The sequence below is a fragment of the Acanthopagrus latus genome, chromosome 6 (genome assembly GCF_904848185.1).
Source record: "Acanthopagrus latus isolate v.2019 chromosome 6, fAcaLat1.1, whole genome shotgun sequence".
Lineage (NCBI taxonomy): Eukaryota > Metazoa > Chordata > Actinopteri > Spariformes > Sparidae > Acanthopagrus > Acanthopagrus latus.
This window is the reverse complement of record NC_051044.1, coordinates 32,852,175-32,868,980: the sequence shown is the minus strand read 5'-3', so window position 1 is coordinate 32,868,980 and position 16,806 is coordinate 32,852,175. Positions and strand designations below refer to the sequence as shown.

At 40.8% G+C, this 16,806-nt stretch overlaps 1 protein-coding gene across 1 annotated transcript; it reads right to left on the bottom strand.

Annotated features, from left to right (window-relative positions):
• Positions 1-68: 68 nt before the first annotated feature.
• Positions 69-16,604, bottom strand: LOC119021750 (laminin subunit beta-3-like). Its single transcript, XM_037102235.1, has 23 exons — positions 16,521-16,604; positions 16,382-16,430; positions 15,340-15,494; positions 10,759-10,873; positions 10,452-10,525; positions 10,118-10,309; positions 9,795-9,858; positions 9,520-9,710; positions 8,049-8,169; positions 7,082-7,270; positions 6,726-6,881; positions 6,305-6,498; positions 5,487-5,583; positions 4,993-5,368; positions 4,718-4,878; positions 3,803-4,014; positions 3,232-3,438; positions 2,933-3,077; positions 2,595-2,802; positions 2,119-2,260; positions 1,834-2,010; positions 1,271-1,433; positions 69-826 (listed from the first exon to the last, which is right to left on the bottom strand). The coding sequence occupies exons 2-23, from the start codon at positions 16,404-16,406 to the stop codon at positions 687-689; spliced, it is 3,504 nt and encodes a 1,167-aa protein (XP_036958130.1). The 5' UTR covers positions 16,407-16,430; positions 16,521-16,604; the 3' UTR covers positions 69-686.
• Positions 16,605-16,806: the final 202 nt, after the last annotated feature.

Below are 16,806 nucleotides of genomic sequence, written 5' to 3'. Positions count from 1 at the left end.
TTCTTCCTGTGTTGAATGAATAGCTACAGTACCATGCTGGGCTCTCCCATGAAGCTGTATGACAGAAATAAAAACATGAAAAGGCTTTTATTTAAATACTACAGATTCTGCACAAAAAGGTAAAAAACAGACAAATAAATAAAATTCACCCCGTCTCAGGTTCTGACAAATACAGTAATAGTGGTGAAATGTTCACAGTGAAGCATATCGCTGCTGATGAATGACTTTATGTTGGCTGTGCAGGGCAGTAAGGGCTCTGGTCTTTTTTCAACAAAATGCGAAAAGTGATATTGAGAACATAAAGATATTTATGCATATTGTGTTTGTCTAATCAGTTAAAAGAACATATAGTACTGTCATTACAGATTAAAAATGAAAAACACTGTAACTTAAATATTCCAGGAGTTATTTCATGCTAAAGAGTCAGTCCTTTCTCCATGAACCCTCCTCTCTCATTACACACCAGATGCTGATTTTCTACATAGCTTTTCCCACATTTCCCACAATTCTTTGTCAACTGCCGGAGAAGAGGTGAATGTTATATTATAGAGAAGGGTTAAAGCAGTGATCCAGGCTTTGGGAGGAATTCTCCTGTAGTAAAGTGAAGACAGTAAGTGGAGTGACTAATGTTAGGGCTGGTGTGACATGTTGTGACAGCAGCAGCGGATCCTGCCAGCAGGTGACTTTTACCCCTGGCATATGCTGAGGTCGTGTGCTTTGTTTCGAAGTTTTTCCAGAAGGTCTTTGAGTTTTGCATCAAGTCCATGAAGCTTTTCTGACTTCTTGAGGATTTCATCTTGCAGCTGCTTGAGGGACTCTCCTTTACCTGGAAAAGGGTAAGGGTACAGGGAGTTACCTCATCTAATGAACGAACTGATGAAAACACTGCAAATCCTTGTCAAATGAATGGACATTCTACAGCTGAGTGCATGTTATTCATGCAGCCATTAGCTTTATTTAAATGTAATATCTTTGAATTTGTGTATCTGTAGACCAAGAAAAATTTAAAAAGAGTCCAGAGGGTTCAGTAGAGTCAATAGAAATACGCAAGAACAAGAAAACTTTTAGACCAGCGGTGTACGTCTGGGACAAGCAGCTACCTCTAAGTAACTTATTAAAAGAAAGAGACAGTGTCACAGAGAAGATACTGTAAATGTAAAGAAAAAACTTCCAGACTTATATATATATATATATATATATATATATATATAATTATAATTATTATATATATAGAAAATCCACTTGTGGTGGAGTGATTTTGCTGTATTACCTTCCAGAGCTTTTAGCATGGTGTCAGTGGTGTTGGCCAGAACTCCAGCATCCTGCTGCAGCTTCGCCAGTCGATCCCCCACTGGCCCCTCCTCTGTACCTGACCCACTGGATGGAGCCAAGTCTTTAAGACGACCCAGCTGCTCCAGCAAAGACTTCAGGTCCTACAGTCACACACATATTTGGATGAGTACAATTATGAAGGCATTTCGCTGACCTTATTCCCTTGAATTTTAACTCTATGAATTTGATAAGCAACTTTAAAATGGTTCCCACATGTTTCAACTCATCTTTTTTCAGTTTCTCACTCTAAATGCAAACATTTGCAACTGAAATTCAAAAGGACCATGATACCATTCCTCTGAACTAAGCTAATTGTAGTCTTTATGGTACATTACTACTAAATACAGGGTGACTGAGTTCTGGTGCCAACAAAAGCCCCTTTCAACAGAGACACACACAGACACTGAAGACTAGCAGTATCTATACTCTAACTCTACCCCACAATTGAGTCCTGATCCAAGCCAAAAATGTTTATGTTTCAAACTCCAGCAGGTGTCTCACCTCCTTTGCAGAGGCTGCTTCATTCACAGCGTTATCTGCATTTTCCTGAGCATCCTGGGCCTGCTGGTCTCCGTCCTTCAGCAGGTCTTTGAGTTCGTCCAGTTGAGGTTTCATTGGCTTTGTTAATGTTGATATGTCATCCAAAGCCTTCTCTGCTGGGCTCAGCTGGTCTTTGGCCTACATGAAGAGAATCACGCAAAAACTCAGTTACACTTCACAAGCTGCTTTTACTAGAATCAAAGGGCCATCGTGTCATTGACAGTTTGATGTATGCATGCTTCCTACCTTAGTCAGGCTTGTGTTCAGTTTGTCCATGATATCAATGCTGTCCTGCAGTTTGTCTTCCAGGTCAGAGAGAGAGTTCTCCACTGAGTTGAAGCCTGCCAGCAACCCATCCACGTCAGCCTTTACTCCCAGTGCAGTGTCCCTGAGAATGTGCAACCACAGGAAACATTTCTTACATCAGTGTTATATTTATCATCATATGGGTTTTCAAAAATAAAGCACTATTCTGATTACTTTGGATTTGTTATTAATATATAACATTCAATCATTCAAAACCTTACAAAAGCAGAAAAAGGGTACAAGAGGCGTACTGGACACAGATTTGAATGTTAACAATTTATTTAATGAAAAATCTTCTATTCAATCTAAACATGCCCTTGTGAATTGTTTGTTTGCAATCTCTGCTAAGCCATAATTTTAAGTAACTGCTTGAGAAAACAGTATTAATGATCATTAGTAAGAGTGTGAGGGCCCACCTGGCGTCCTGGGCTTCCTTCAGCAGTTTCCTAGCTGAGTCCAGCTGTGGCTCAGCTTCGTCCAGAATGGCTGTGCTGTCTGGTAGATTGGCCGCCAGATCCTTCAGCTCCTTCAGCTTCCCCTTGAAAGCAGCCAGGCTGAGGGGCAGTTTAGCTTTAAGGATCCAGTCGCTCACCTCCTGGATGTGGGTGAGGTCGGTGGATGGGTCTGTGCAGACAGACACAGAAAGAGTTCGAAACTACAAAGTAAAGGAGCGACTGACCTAGGCATCACCGCCTGATGCATCGATTTAAAACATTATTATTACTAACACTCTTTTGCATATAAGTCCACTTACCTGACAGAAAATCTTTGAGTTCTTTCACAGTGTCACGCGTTTCCTTTAAGTCTTCTTCTAGCTCATCTCTGGCCTGCTTCATCTTTTTGGACAGATTCTCTGTAGACTGTCTCACCTGGTTGGCTGTATTCTGTGTTTTCTCGAGCTGTAAGAAATGGACATAAACTTAAATGATGATTTAGAATTATTTAATGCTTTCATACTTTTATGAAAGAGTTACAGTTAACAGCCAGTGCAGATTACAGAAGCAAAATGAACACATACAAGTGTTGTATGTTTGTTTGTGTGTGTGTGTGCACCTCCTCTGCAGCCTCTGTGATCTTCCCAGTGAGCTTGTCCAGCTTGTCTTTCACATCCTTGGCATCAGCATCAGCCCTCTTACTCAGAGGCAGGGCACCCACACACGTTGCCCCCTTTTTACAAGGTGGGGTTCCCTCTGGTGGACACAACTCTCCACCCTCACACTGGAGAGGGGTGCAGGGCTCTGAGCGAACACTGCCACATACCTGAAAAGTCACAGTTATGATTTAAAGGGGAAATACATGAGCTACGTTCAACGAAAAAGCCAGTAGATGGGGTTGGATTGCCTAACATTAAATGATCCAATGATATGTATGCTCCCCAGATAATGAACCCTCTTCCGTTAGAACAGATTATATTGATACTGCACATTGAACACACACTTTTTTGTGTTGCCCCAGTGCCATTTCCTCAAGTGCTACCCTCAGGAGATAAACTAATTTCTAATCTTAATTAAATTGAATATTAAAGGTGGTGCAAATACATACAAAGATGTAAATAGAGAAATCGATTTGCTAAAGATTTCAAGCATCACAGCATCATGTTGATGAAGTGAGGCCTGGTAATCACCTGCTTGGCAACAGGAGTGAGGTCAGGTCTGGAGGCCATGCTCTGGTTCAGTTTGTTCAGATCTCTGGTGTTGGCTGGCTGTACTTGGTTTTGAAGGTCCTTGGCTTTTTCTCTGACATCAGCTGACTCCTTCACTTTGTCCCCACTGGCATCCACTTTCTTAGCTGCATCTGTAGACTCATTATAAGCCTTCTGGATGGCTGAAAACACTCCTGAATGGGACAGAGAAACTCAACATATATTTACCAGTAACAACAGCAGGGCTGCTGATGATTTCACCTTATGAGTTTGTGTGGTCCTGGAGACACCTATTGTAGATTAAACTAAAGTTTGAATTCTTTGCCTGGTGTCTGTCTGTCTGTCTGTCTGTCTGTCTGTCTGTCAGTCTGTCTGTCTGTCAAACCATGAGTACTGAGTACTCATGTAATAATATTGTACTACACTACACTACAGAAATCTCATTGGTCAGAACCTGAACATGTTGACAGATTTGACTGGCGTGGTCCCACTACAAGATGGCCTCTAGTTTATACTGTGGTGGAGATAGTTCAAAGGGACATTCTGCTCAAGCCGATGTCTAAGCCCCGCTCCAGTAATTTTTGGTATTTCATTGAGGAGTAATTTCCTCACAATGTTGATTAGTCTAAAGGATTCATTTAATGTCATGTGAGGGAGTCATGCGGGGTTGAAGTGAAATTTGAACAAGTGAGTCTAGAGTCTTTCAAAGTCTTCAGGGGTCTATGGTGTTAACAGATTGGCATCGCTTCTTTGGGGAACAGTGGAGTGTATTGGGTGTGTGAGAGCACCCCTGCAGCTCCTCAATACCCAAAAAGAAAGTATGTCTGAGTGACAATGAGATCAATGACGATCACTAAAAGTGAGTGCAGAGGTGAGTGGTGTGTCTTTGTTTCTGACCTGTATTGTTGGGACTGATGGATGTGTCCATTAATTCTTTCTTGTTTTTGTACTCCACAGTGAGGCGGTCCAGCAGAGTCCGAAGTTTGTCCAGCTCTGAGTCCAGACCAGGAGTTCTCTCCAGGGCTGGGAGGTCTTTATCAACCTTGGCCACCTGGTCTCTGTGAGACAGTTGTCTAGTTAGGCTTGGTGTCTTTACTTTCAAGAGTTAGAATAGAATGAAGAAACAATTTAAAAATTAATATTTTCCTCTAAAGATCTCAGCAGTCCCTCACCTGAGCTTGTCCAGTTGGGACAGGGCATCGTCAACCTTTTCGGCTGTGCTGGGTGGGAGGGAGATGGAATTCCGGATCAGGTTAAGTCTTTCAAGCAGGTTCAATATGCGAGGCCCAAAGGTTCCAAGATCACCAGTGCCTCCAGGACGAGATGGGAAGCTGGTGTAGAGCCTCTCTACAGCTAAACTGAGGTTCTGTCTCTGGGTGTCCAGGGTGAAGTAGCAGGAGGGACATATCTCACAGGTAGGGAAAGAGTCACAGTGTCCACGACTGCAGGTGTCACAGCGAGCCCCGGTGACACCCGGCCGACACAAACAGACTCCTGTCTGCTTATCACAACCTTCTGGTAGGGTTCCTTCAGCATCACACCGACATGCTGTTGAGGAAGAAAAGGAAGATCAAAAGAGGACAGTGTAGAAATGTTTTGCTGTTGTAATTTTTTTGTTCAAAAATTCAAGGCAACAAATGGCTGTAATCACAGAGGGATGACTCACGTTGGCAGCCTAAGAGAGCATCTCCGTATGTGTTGTCTGGGCACTCAGTACATGTTCGGCCTCCAAAGCCTGGTCTGCACTGACACTGGCCTGACACCTGGAAAGAAAGAAACAGAACTGACTTTAGCGTCTTAATCAATAAGGACGGGTACAAAGAGGATACAAACTTTACTAACTACAAATCCATTGTAGTGAACCCTTACAGCAGCCTGACCAGCAACAGTAGGGGCACTAACATTATGAATTCATTGTTATTGTACATACATTACATTCTAGCAATGTTCTGCTGTACAAAACTGTATTTTCAAGAATAAACTCATAGATGTTGATAAGAAGATGTTTAGGTTGTGTCTGTAGAACTCCTTTTGCTTTGCCTTACTACTATTTGCTGCTTAACAACCCAGCATACAGTATTCATTATGTGTTGTCATTCCTTATTGTCATCTATAATTTATAAAAGTCCTGCTCAAAATGTGTTTACAAGTTTGATTAATATTCTAATATGGGATTAGCAAATGTTTGTGTACCATTAACTAGAATTTACAGATGCACAGAGCACTGTGTTATGTTCTGTAAAAAAAAAGTTATATTAAAGTGGTGCATGCCGATACCTGTATTTCTGTGATAGGCCAACATAAGCCAATAATATCAGCCAACCGATATATCAGCTAGGCTCCATTTTTTATGATTTAGCTAATGAGCAAAAATTCCAAATATGTGCTAGTTATAGATCTCAATTGTTTCTTAAGCATTCGCTGCCTGTAATACATGTCACTGTCTGAAAATGTGGGTTTCAGACAATATAAAGGAGGTCATACCTGGTCACACGTATCACTGTATGACCTGGTGGGGTCACAGCTGCAGGACTCACAGCGTCCTGACGGGAATGGTTTCCAGTAGCCTTTTGAGCACTCTTCACAGGTCAGGCCATGGAAGTGGGGGCGACAGGGACACTGGCCGGTCACTGGGTCACAAATATCTGACTGTGACCCAACTGGAGAACAGGAACATTCTGGACAGCAGGGGTAAGAACAGAATTAGGAAAAAGCTCTGGGCATTGTGATTAGATTCCAAAGAATTTGAAAATTCAAATTTGAAAAAGGTCAGATATGTGCACTTATGAACATGCAGTGACTACATCTTCCTGACCAAGCAAAGCTGAAACAATTAACTGAATTCAGACAGAGATAAAAGAGAAGGACTGTGGTTTTACAGAAGACAGGAAGGTGTTTGACTCACTGGAGCAGCCCAGAAGATTGGAGGCACTCAGGCTGTGGTATCCTCTCTTACATCGGTCACATCGGGGACCTTCAACATTCACTTTACACTGACACAAGCCTGTGCTGTCGTCACACTGGCCTCCATTCACTGTCCCCTCAACACTGCAGACACAGCCTGACAGCAACACAACAACACAAACATGTCACTCATCACAGATTGCATCCACATCGAAGTATTTTACACATTTTTGAATTGTAAAGATACACTACAGCCTGCATGTCACTGTTACATTTTGATGTGTTGCATTTTCTCTGCTGTGGTGTAAGAGGGGCCAGACTTAAAGCTCAGGTGGCATTTACTAATGGAACACTTACGTATGCAGGCATCAGGACGGTCCATTCGGCTGTAGGGGTTTGGCTGGTAGCCTGGGGCACACTGCTCACATTTTGGCCCTGTGGTGTGGTGCATACAACCCTCACACACACCTCCACTCCTCCGTCCACTGGCCTCGTACAAAGCCTGGTCAAAACGACAGCGCTGGGCGTGGTTGTTACAGTCACAGCCTGAGGAGAGGGAAAAAGAGTTGGCCTTAAGTATATACAGCATGGGTTGATCCCAAATACACTTTACAAACAGACAGAAAACTATTCAAATAAATGTGTCAAGTACATTGATATGCCAACACTGTGGGTAACCCTGACATGAGAGAGGCTCAAAAAGAGAACAGTCTGGGTATCTGACACTCATGAATTCCTCATTATTTTTTACTCTTCATTTCATTTGATGTGACAAATGTCTCTAAAAAATAAATATTGGCAGGCATGTTACATAGAGAAAGGGGCAGGTGATATAAGACAATGACAAGACAAAAAATAACCAGAATCTATCTCTTATGGAAGTTTTGGTCCCAGTATTTATGTCCTGGAATGGATCTAGGCACAAGCAGCTTCACGTTCAATGGTAAGGCCTCCTTGCCACTAGAGGGCCCAGACAGAGTGGATATACCTACAGAAATCTAAAATGATATTTCAAATTTTATACAGTATTTCTTCTTTTTTTTTTTTTTTTGCATAAACACAATGTTAGCATCAATATGTGAGGAAAAGTATTTCAATGAGAAAACAGTTAAATAGAAAACGATAAATTAAATGTAAGCTGCATGAAAAAGAAATCTAAAATATTTGAAGGGCATTACTGCACTGATTCCATATTTTTGTTCACAGAAAACTGTATTCTTGTATGTATTTTTCCTGACAGACAGACCATGTTTCTTCTCTCTGTTGTGCCTTGACATTATCATGCTTCATATCCTTGTTTTAACAGGTTTGGGTGAAGTCTTACGTTGGCAGGTCTGAGTGTTGCCCTCCTCTGCAGGTCTCCAGGGCAGGTCATTGTAGAGGTCAGCACAGCGCTCACAATTCACACCTGCTGTGTTATGCTGGCAGTCACACTGAGGATTCACCTGCAAAGAGACGCAGAAAAAAGGCACATGTAGAGATGTTACACAGACACCACAGATGTGCGCATCACATCACAGAGATATCCTTATCAGCATTTGAAAATACATCTCAATTATAATTTGCGCCAGCATTTAAAACACACGTCAGTATGAGCAAAGTTGGAAAACGGAATGAAATTTGGGGCAGATTTCATTTCAAACAGTCAATAAATATATTTCAGTATAAAACTGATGATGCTATAGTGATAATTTGCAACGTTTCTATTGTTGCGTGTATATTGTCCTATAAATGTCTCTGAACTTCCAAAGTCCATCAGAAAGTGTTACAACAGAAGACAATGCATATAAATTGATTCTCTAAGTGTTTTAAACATACTGTGACTCAAGTGTAATCTTGGGGATGGTTCTCTGCTCAGTTTACAGTGTCTTGTCTGAATGAGTATCAAAGTTAAAGGTGGCCAAAAACGTTTTTTGGCCATGGATGTATTATCTAAACCTGGACACAATGCCACACACTGCCATGCTACCAATTTTGCAAGTGGCGACTTGCAGGGAAAAGAAAACAAAGTATGCAAACGAAACAAAACACAGAGCACATTATAAAACAGATGTCTATAAAACTGTTGACAGGACACCTCAAACTGCAAGCACTATGACTCTTTCTATCATGGATTTTTAGCCATGGAGGATTCACACTTGTAAACTTCCTAAAGCCCATCTAAGCAATTTAAAAATCTGTGATGTCAGGGTAAAGTCTATGGGCAGAATGGGAACACGTTGGCGGGGTTAGCAGGTGAAACTATACTGTGCATATTCAGTGGGACACACAACCAGGAAGTAAACCTGGAGACACCTTTGTTGGTTTGTGCACCAGGCAACAATTCTCATTGGACTGAAAATGAACCACTTTTGTATTCAGTAACTAGTTCTATAATAAATCTATTCCTGAGGCAAAGAAAGGCCTTCTGTTAGCCATAGGGGTTTAATAAGCTGCTTATCTCATTTGTGCTCCAGACAGCCTCTGACTCAGTTTCACCTCAATACTGTGTACCAAACTTTGTGGTAAAGAGGGAACCCCTCTGTGATCCAAACAGATTTCTGGTATGCTTTTTCCATCAACTTACTAAGTATGTATATTACAAACTTAGTAATTTTTGTCTCTTGTTTTACAGAAAGTAAAATTAAAATTTCAATATCAGTCTTACAGCTGAGCGTCCAGTACAGAAAGACTGGACTGAGGTCGAGGAAGTGTAATAAAAAAGACTGGAAGCAGGAGGATACAGCTAGCTGTATAAAGCAAAGATTTTGTCTGGCAGCTACTCAAAACCTCCAAACCTCAAGACACCTGAATACCTGTATGCTGTTGGGCAGTAGATTGTTGTAGGTCTCTGGCAGGCATCGGTTGGCGTGTCCATGGCACATGCAGCTGCCCATCACCCTCATCTCGTTGAGGGCATAAAATCTACTGAGAGCCCTGCCAGGTAAACGTGGCACATCTCCAAGCTCTGTCATCCTCACCCTCAGCCCCGTTAACCCAGACACATCTGTGGATGAGACAGGTGTCAGTCAGCAGGCTACAACTGCATTAGTCATGATTCACAGAGTAATCATTACAGACAGGGGCTTACCTTCAATTTTCTGGCTGTTAGGAACAGGTACATAAGCATATTGATGCAAAGGACTGAACTGGATCTAGAGAAGAAGAAGAAATTGAGAAAAATATGGCCTATACTTTTATTAAATGTTTTAAATCATTTTTTTCTGCTGCAGGAAGGTAAGAAAAGGGAAAGCGATTACACAAAAGCAAATTAACTGCTGCCAAAATTTCTTCAGTGTAATAATCATATCAAAAATGTACACAGTGTTTCTACTGCAATCAGTATTTTTACAATCTGCCCAAACTAAACACTTGGATGAATCATCCAAGGCACAGCACACTGTGTGTCCTTACTATGTGGTCTTGGTATGGATTTGTTCCAGTGGGGGGCAGTGTGTAGCAGAATGTGTCATCCATCCTGAGAGGTGTTGTTGTGGGGACACCTGGAAAAGCTCTTTGACAGTCAGTGGCCAGGTAGAGAGCAGGCTGCCACGTCCTGCCATTGTCCTGTGTCCTCTCTATAATAAAGGCACTGGGACGAGGACCCTACAAAGTAGAAAAGATGAATGTTGACAAGAGTTAAGGTTTCAAATGCACCAAGATGCATTTCATAAACTATATAATATAGATAAATAAAGACAGAAGTGAACAGATTCATGTGATCCAGTGATGGCAGACTGTATCCTACCTTGAAGCTGAGCACCAAGTTGTCAAGCTGGAACAGGTTATCGAGGTCCAACTCCAGAGTGACTGGACTCACCTCTACAGGACAATCAAGTAGAACAGTATTAACATCAGGTACACCACATATATTCACAGAAACATACTTTGATTTGGTTTAAAATTAGTTTTGAGTTGATGCTGTTTTGTGTCGTGCAGCCAGGGGACACCGTTCAGCACAGTTTGTAGTTTACAGGCTGGTTTAAATTTCTTTCTTTCTTTCTTTCTTTCTTTCTTTCTTTCTTTCTTTCTTTCTTTCTTCTTTCTTTGCCCACCTTTCCTGGACTGCCACCATCTGTTTGGTCCAGAAGTGGACAGGACATCCTGGACAGTGTGGGCCAGCGGGCCGCTTGGGTTCCTGGAGTCACATGGACAACACTTCATCCTCCTCTAAGAAACAAAAAACACACAAATACACACAATTAGTAACATAGTAATATATAATATATTATAATATTTGGTGTATGTATGAATGGAATTATGTCACTGTGAAAGTGTCCTGTGTGTGAGCCATGGGTCACAGACCATTATCCAAATTTGTCTCTTTGCCTGCCTGCTATGCCAGTTAGATAAGCTGAGTCAGTGAGCAGGTCACACAGTGGACAGAAAATCAATATGCCTCAGATGGGAAGCCTGATGACTAATAGTCCTAGCTTCATATGGTTCTCAACGTGTTTAGATAGAGCTGTTCTGCAGTTTGGGGTTAAACTCTGCCCCAGTAGCAGATGAGGAAGAAACAATGTGTTGCTCTAAATCTGACCATAACATTGTCTTAGCTGTGGAACAGGGACCACAAAGGAAAGACATTAATTATAAAATACAGACAGTCTGTCACAGGATCTGTCCACCTGAGAGAATGTGAGGTTGGTAAAATTCACTCTTTCCACCAACTAAGTTTAATTTAACAATTGTTGCTCTTCAGTATTAAAGGAAGATTGCCTGTTACAACATGAGGGCCTTGATATTGTTTTCCCCTCCAGCTACGTGTCTCCACTCACTCATCCACATCGGGGTGCCTAATGACATAGACATATTTGTTTTCCATTGAAAAGTGTTGGACACTGCAGTGGCTGTAATTCAACTCCATGGTGGCTTTCATTAGCTCCCCTCTGAATAATAAACACTGTTTATGTTTGAAAATACACACATGTTTATAACACAGGCTTTCAGTTATAATGTAGTAATCTCTCACAGTGTGTGTGTGTGTGTGTGTATTTTATGTGTGTATACAGTATGTATAGATCAATAGTATGATCCCCAACTGGCTTCCTACCCACCAACATTATGAGATGTGATTTTTGCAAGAGGAATTGTCTGTGGTAGAATCAGGTAGGTAGGTGGTGCTTTTAAACCTGCACCACCAGGTGCAGATATCTACAATTTGACTAGTCTAGTAGGCTAGAAGGATTCTAGTGGAGGGATGGAAGGATTCATTTTCAGCAGCGACTACCTTCTACTTGATGGGAATCATAAACTGCAGTCATAATTTGTGACAACACAGAAATGACATTTTACAAATCGTGCTTTCATAAGTATATATAACTAGCCTTGTGAAAAATAAGGCATTCATCAATGGACCTTTGCATTGTGTGTTATTGTTTGGCTTTTACTCACTCATACAAAACATTTTATCCCACTCTGGATTAAATGAAGCTAGTTTTTCCCTAACATATGTCTTTTTGCTATGCTATGCTAAACTAACTGAGTGCATTGTGTTCACATTGATATCAGCTTGGATGTGTTTTTAATGAGAAGTAATGGCACTGGAGTGTTTAAATTACATGAATGTGAAGTGGGATCATGCAGGTAAGTTACCCAATAACCCGAGCAGCCGAGTAAATGGGTTCAATGTAAGAGTATCTTTGAATTATCATCAGCTCTCTCCTCACCAATGAGGGTCACAGACATGTCAGTCAGATAATACCCAGCAGATAAACTGACATTCATATCACTCTCAACATGCAGACCTAAATGAGCGCTGCACTGATCCCAGCTATATAAGTGTCATTCATAACAGCCACTGCATTGCATTTAATGTGAAGTCTTTTTTTCTTCTTATTGCAAAACAGTGAATCTTATCTAATCTCAGGTCAAGATATAGCACTCTCACAAACTCAGGCGTGTCCATGTCAGTTTTACCACTGCTTCATGTCAGTTACATCAGTAAAGCATGACAGGGAGACTCTTCTTAACTTATGTAGGTTAAAAGTAATTCAGTGTGGCTTTCTCCCCAATGTTTCTGGCTTTTGACACTGCACTGTGTCACCTCCAGCACACATACAAACACACACTGTTAGCATTATGGTGTTGCCAGCTGACTGTTGCGTAAACTGAGCTTTCATTTGATTCTAAGTCCAAAGTCTACAGAGGACATTATGATAAATAAGTTAGCCAAACTATATCTGCTCTGAGCTGTCACAGATGAAGCTCAGGTTACATTTTAAGGTTATAGGTCAATCAGTATTTGACATTGATAGCACAAATAAAATATTGTATTGTATTGTATTGTATTGTATTGTATTGTATTGTATTGTATTGTATTGTATTGTATTGTATTGTATTGTATTGTATGTGATTCAGGATTGATAGTAGAAAGCCTGAGGATACTTGCATGGCTACATTAAAGATTACAAGCAAGACTTTCAAGTTAACCTGCAAGTCTTTCTACAAATGGTATGTGTAGCAAATCTGACACTGCACTGAAAATTTGGTCCTCTGGTGGAATCTGAAATGTATGCCATCAAAAATGTTTATAATTTTCCATAAATCTACATGTGATGTAGCAACCCCAGCAAAATAACCTCACTCTATGAAAGACTAAATATGACAAAATAACAGAAACCTAGTGTAGCTATACTGCAGCAACTATAAGTCACACTGCACTCAGCAGAACTGCAATGAAATTAACTTTACAGGTTTTCCAGAATATGTGTTATCATTATGTCTATTACAATATCCCTGAAGAGTTTAATGATTTTGTAAAAGGCATAATGATAATACATAGTTTGGAAAACCCGGGGGTCTGTATTGCAGACCCTGAGAATTTAGCAGAAAAGTTTATCCATTAGACCAGTTACCACTACATTTTGCTGGAGAGCCTTACATTTTCATTGATTATTTCATTGTGACAATGAATTACTTGTTACAAAATCTGGTACTCGCAGCAATGTGATGAAGCTTACCCAACAAGATCTGACTAGTTTTCTATGACTGCTCTGCGAGCTTTCATCCCTATCATTGCTGGTCTTTACTGGTAGTCATGCCATGTGTCAGTGCTGAGACACAGATGAGTTTTCCTGCCCCTCCCTGTCTGGCTGAGGTGTGGCTCAGGTATGGAATAAGAAAACAAACAAGAAAACCCTCTGAAAACAGGGAAGGCCTCGATCAATCAGAGAGAGTCCATGCACAACACAGCTATCCATTCCCTGAGGCAGATTCAGCACAGCGCACATACACTGCAACACTCTAACACTGTAACACTGTGAGGTGTAAAGGTTACATAACATCTGCAAAATTTCATAATTTCCATGCTGCAGTGGTGGTGACTGAATATAACTAAGAACTGTACTTAAGTACAATTTTGAGGTTTCTTCTATTTCATACCTCCACTCCAGAGAGACATATATAGTACTGATTACTAAAGTGCACTTATTTGATTTTTAGTTACTACTTACTTTGCAGACTGCATGCTACATCAGAGACAACATCAGGCATTTTTAATCCAGTTGTGAAAAGAAAACACTCATTCAGATAATGAGAAGAGTGCTGAAACCAATAATCAGCCAGGTCGATGATACATTAATGCTCCCATATGTTCATTTTACTTGTACTCTAAATACTTAAGTACTTTAAGACTTTCACACAAGTACTATGTGTTCTGGTGTCTTTTACTTTTCCAGAAGCAGTGTTTTAATGCAGCGTCTTTACTTTGACCCAAGTAACCTATGGCTTTTGGGTACATTTACAACATTATGCAGCAGGGGTAGGTTTAGGTTTTCTGAGAGTAAAGCAAATGCACAATACCAAATCTAAACTTTAACAACTTTAGGCAGTGAAAACTAGCAGAAAAGTCTGAAAATCAAAACAGTTTTCATCCAGCAATAGGAGATTTGTGCTGATCCAGCAGATGAGCCAGTCAGTGGTTTTTCAGACATCGGTCAAAGAGTACAGTTGCGACATGATGATTTGGCCCTGAAATCAGACTGCTTCATAAATGGACAGACATGACCTCCGCACCACTTGCCTCCAGGCTATGCAAACCTCACGTAGACACCCATGCGTGGCCTGGGTGAACACAGATGGCTGAGGCAGTGACAGTGACCGTGCTCTGGTTGAACTGATACGGGTTTTTATAAAACCAGTATGAATATTTTAGTTTCAAAGTTGCTTTCTCTGTTTAAATTCAGAGTATGTTTTTTTCCCCCAGTGGTGGCGGAAGTGTTTAGGTCTTTTACCTCTATTACCTAAACCACACTGTCAAAATACTCTGGAACAGGGAGAGTCCTGGACTAAAATGTTAATTAAATAAAAATATTGAAGTAAAGTCAGTAAGTAAGTGGTCAATTAAGTATGAAAAGTAAAAATACTCAGTGCAGAAAAATGTCCCCTCTGACTGAACTACTATTATACTGTACATTCATTTTGATTATAATGACTATGCATTAATGTAGGCACATTTTACTGTTGTAGCTGGTTGAGGTGGATGTCATTTTGAAGTTCATTCTTACATGATTGCAACTAATGATTTTCAGTCTGGATTAATCTGCTAGTTATTGTCTCCATTAATTGTCGGGATAATCGGGATTTTTACTACAATTTAACTCGAGGTTGATGCTGATATAAACCTGTGGTCATACCTGTTGGTATGGGGTGCAGTAGACCTCGGAGCCTGTAAGGCCGCAGGTGGAGGAGGCATGGAGCTGGTGTGCCCTGCCCAGGAGCAGGTCATTGCTGGGTGGGTAACAAGCCCCACGAGAGCAGTCAGTCTGGGCCTGTGATACTGCCGCGATGGCTGTCAGGAGAAAGGCAGACCAATAAGAAATTAAATGCTTTACTGAATGACCACCGTCACTCACTAAAAAACAACAGCAGCCCAGTGTATGACATCAATTCCCTAAAATCACAATCACTGCTGACACTTATCAAGTCACAGGAAAGATGGACCAATCCTATGATGATTTCTATTCTATAAAGATTGCTTAAGATAACCTAACAAACACGACAAATACATTTAAAATACTTTGTATTCCTGATGAAAAAGCTTCTTTTTTGTTGCCTGTTTGAAGACGTATCAGACACTGTACAGACGGTTAACTCAAAGTAATTAGAGACAATCTCTCACCAAATATTGCATGCACCTTAATTACATAAAACTTTTACCAAACCCTCACTACACCCAACCTAGTCATAATCATGACAGTTTCCAATATTTTGCTTAAACCCAAAGGTCAAGACTGATGGACCAGTTAAAGAGCCTCTGTCCATCAGCAGCAGCTCCTCCCAGCTGACACTTTACCCGTATTAAAGAGTTTTGTCTATCCTTTTGACAATTTTCACACATTTTGATGGGTTGTCCTATCTTCACCTCACTCTACATGGGAACATAGAGTGTACATAGACAAAGTTATAGAGTCTAGAATTATATAATTATACCTGAAGACTGATACTAATACACTGTATCTTTAAATAAAAAAAATAATCCAAGTTAGTCAGTATTTCCCCCGTGGTAATGTCCTTGTTGGGTCGGAGGAACTTGAAACAGCTAGAAAGTTATCCATTTAATCCTACGCTGCATTGTTTCAGTGGTTTGGAAAGTTAGTTAGTTCCAGGACAAACTTTTAAAAAAAGAAAGAAAAACTGAAAGACAAAAGCAAGAAGAAAAAAAGATGGACATCTTACCAGCTACAAGTAAAAATATTCTCATGTTGCGTTCCTCCTACGATTAAGTCTGGGACGAGAAAACAAAAGAATATCAGCAAGCAGTAACAATCAAACACAACCAAAGTCAGCTGAATGTATTTCCTGATGTGAGACTCACCTGGCAGTCGGTTCTCTATCAACTCTGTTATCTTCAGTAGTAAAGTGTGAGTTGCTGCCAGGTTGCTGCTTTATAAACACCTTCTCATCTGGTTGGTATGATACAGTGTGTGTCAGAGTCACACCCTTCACTACCACTCCCTTCCCTGCATGAATCAACACAGATACAGACATAGACGCAGACACCATCACCAGGACACCGGAAGGGGGGGGGGGGGGGGGGGTGATATAAAGTGCTGCACACCTTGTATCATTAATTCAGAATAGCAAATTAGCCTATATCTAAG

Bases quoted from the DNA above. Each gene is read 5' to 3' on its own strand.
- LOC119021750 (XM_037102235.1), bottom strand. From the start codon at position 16,406: ATGAGAATATTTTTACTTGTAGCTG. The intron at 2,803-2,932 runs GTAAGTGGACTT...CTGTCTGCACAG, and splicing joins ACTCAAAGATTTTCTGTCAG to ACCCATCCACCGACCTCACC. The intron at 827-1,270 runs GTAATACAGCAA...ACCCTTTTCCAG, and splicing joins CATGCTAAAAGCTCTGGAAG to GTAAAGGAGAGTCCCTCAAG.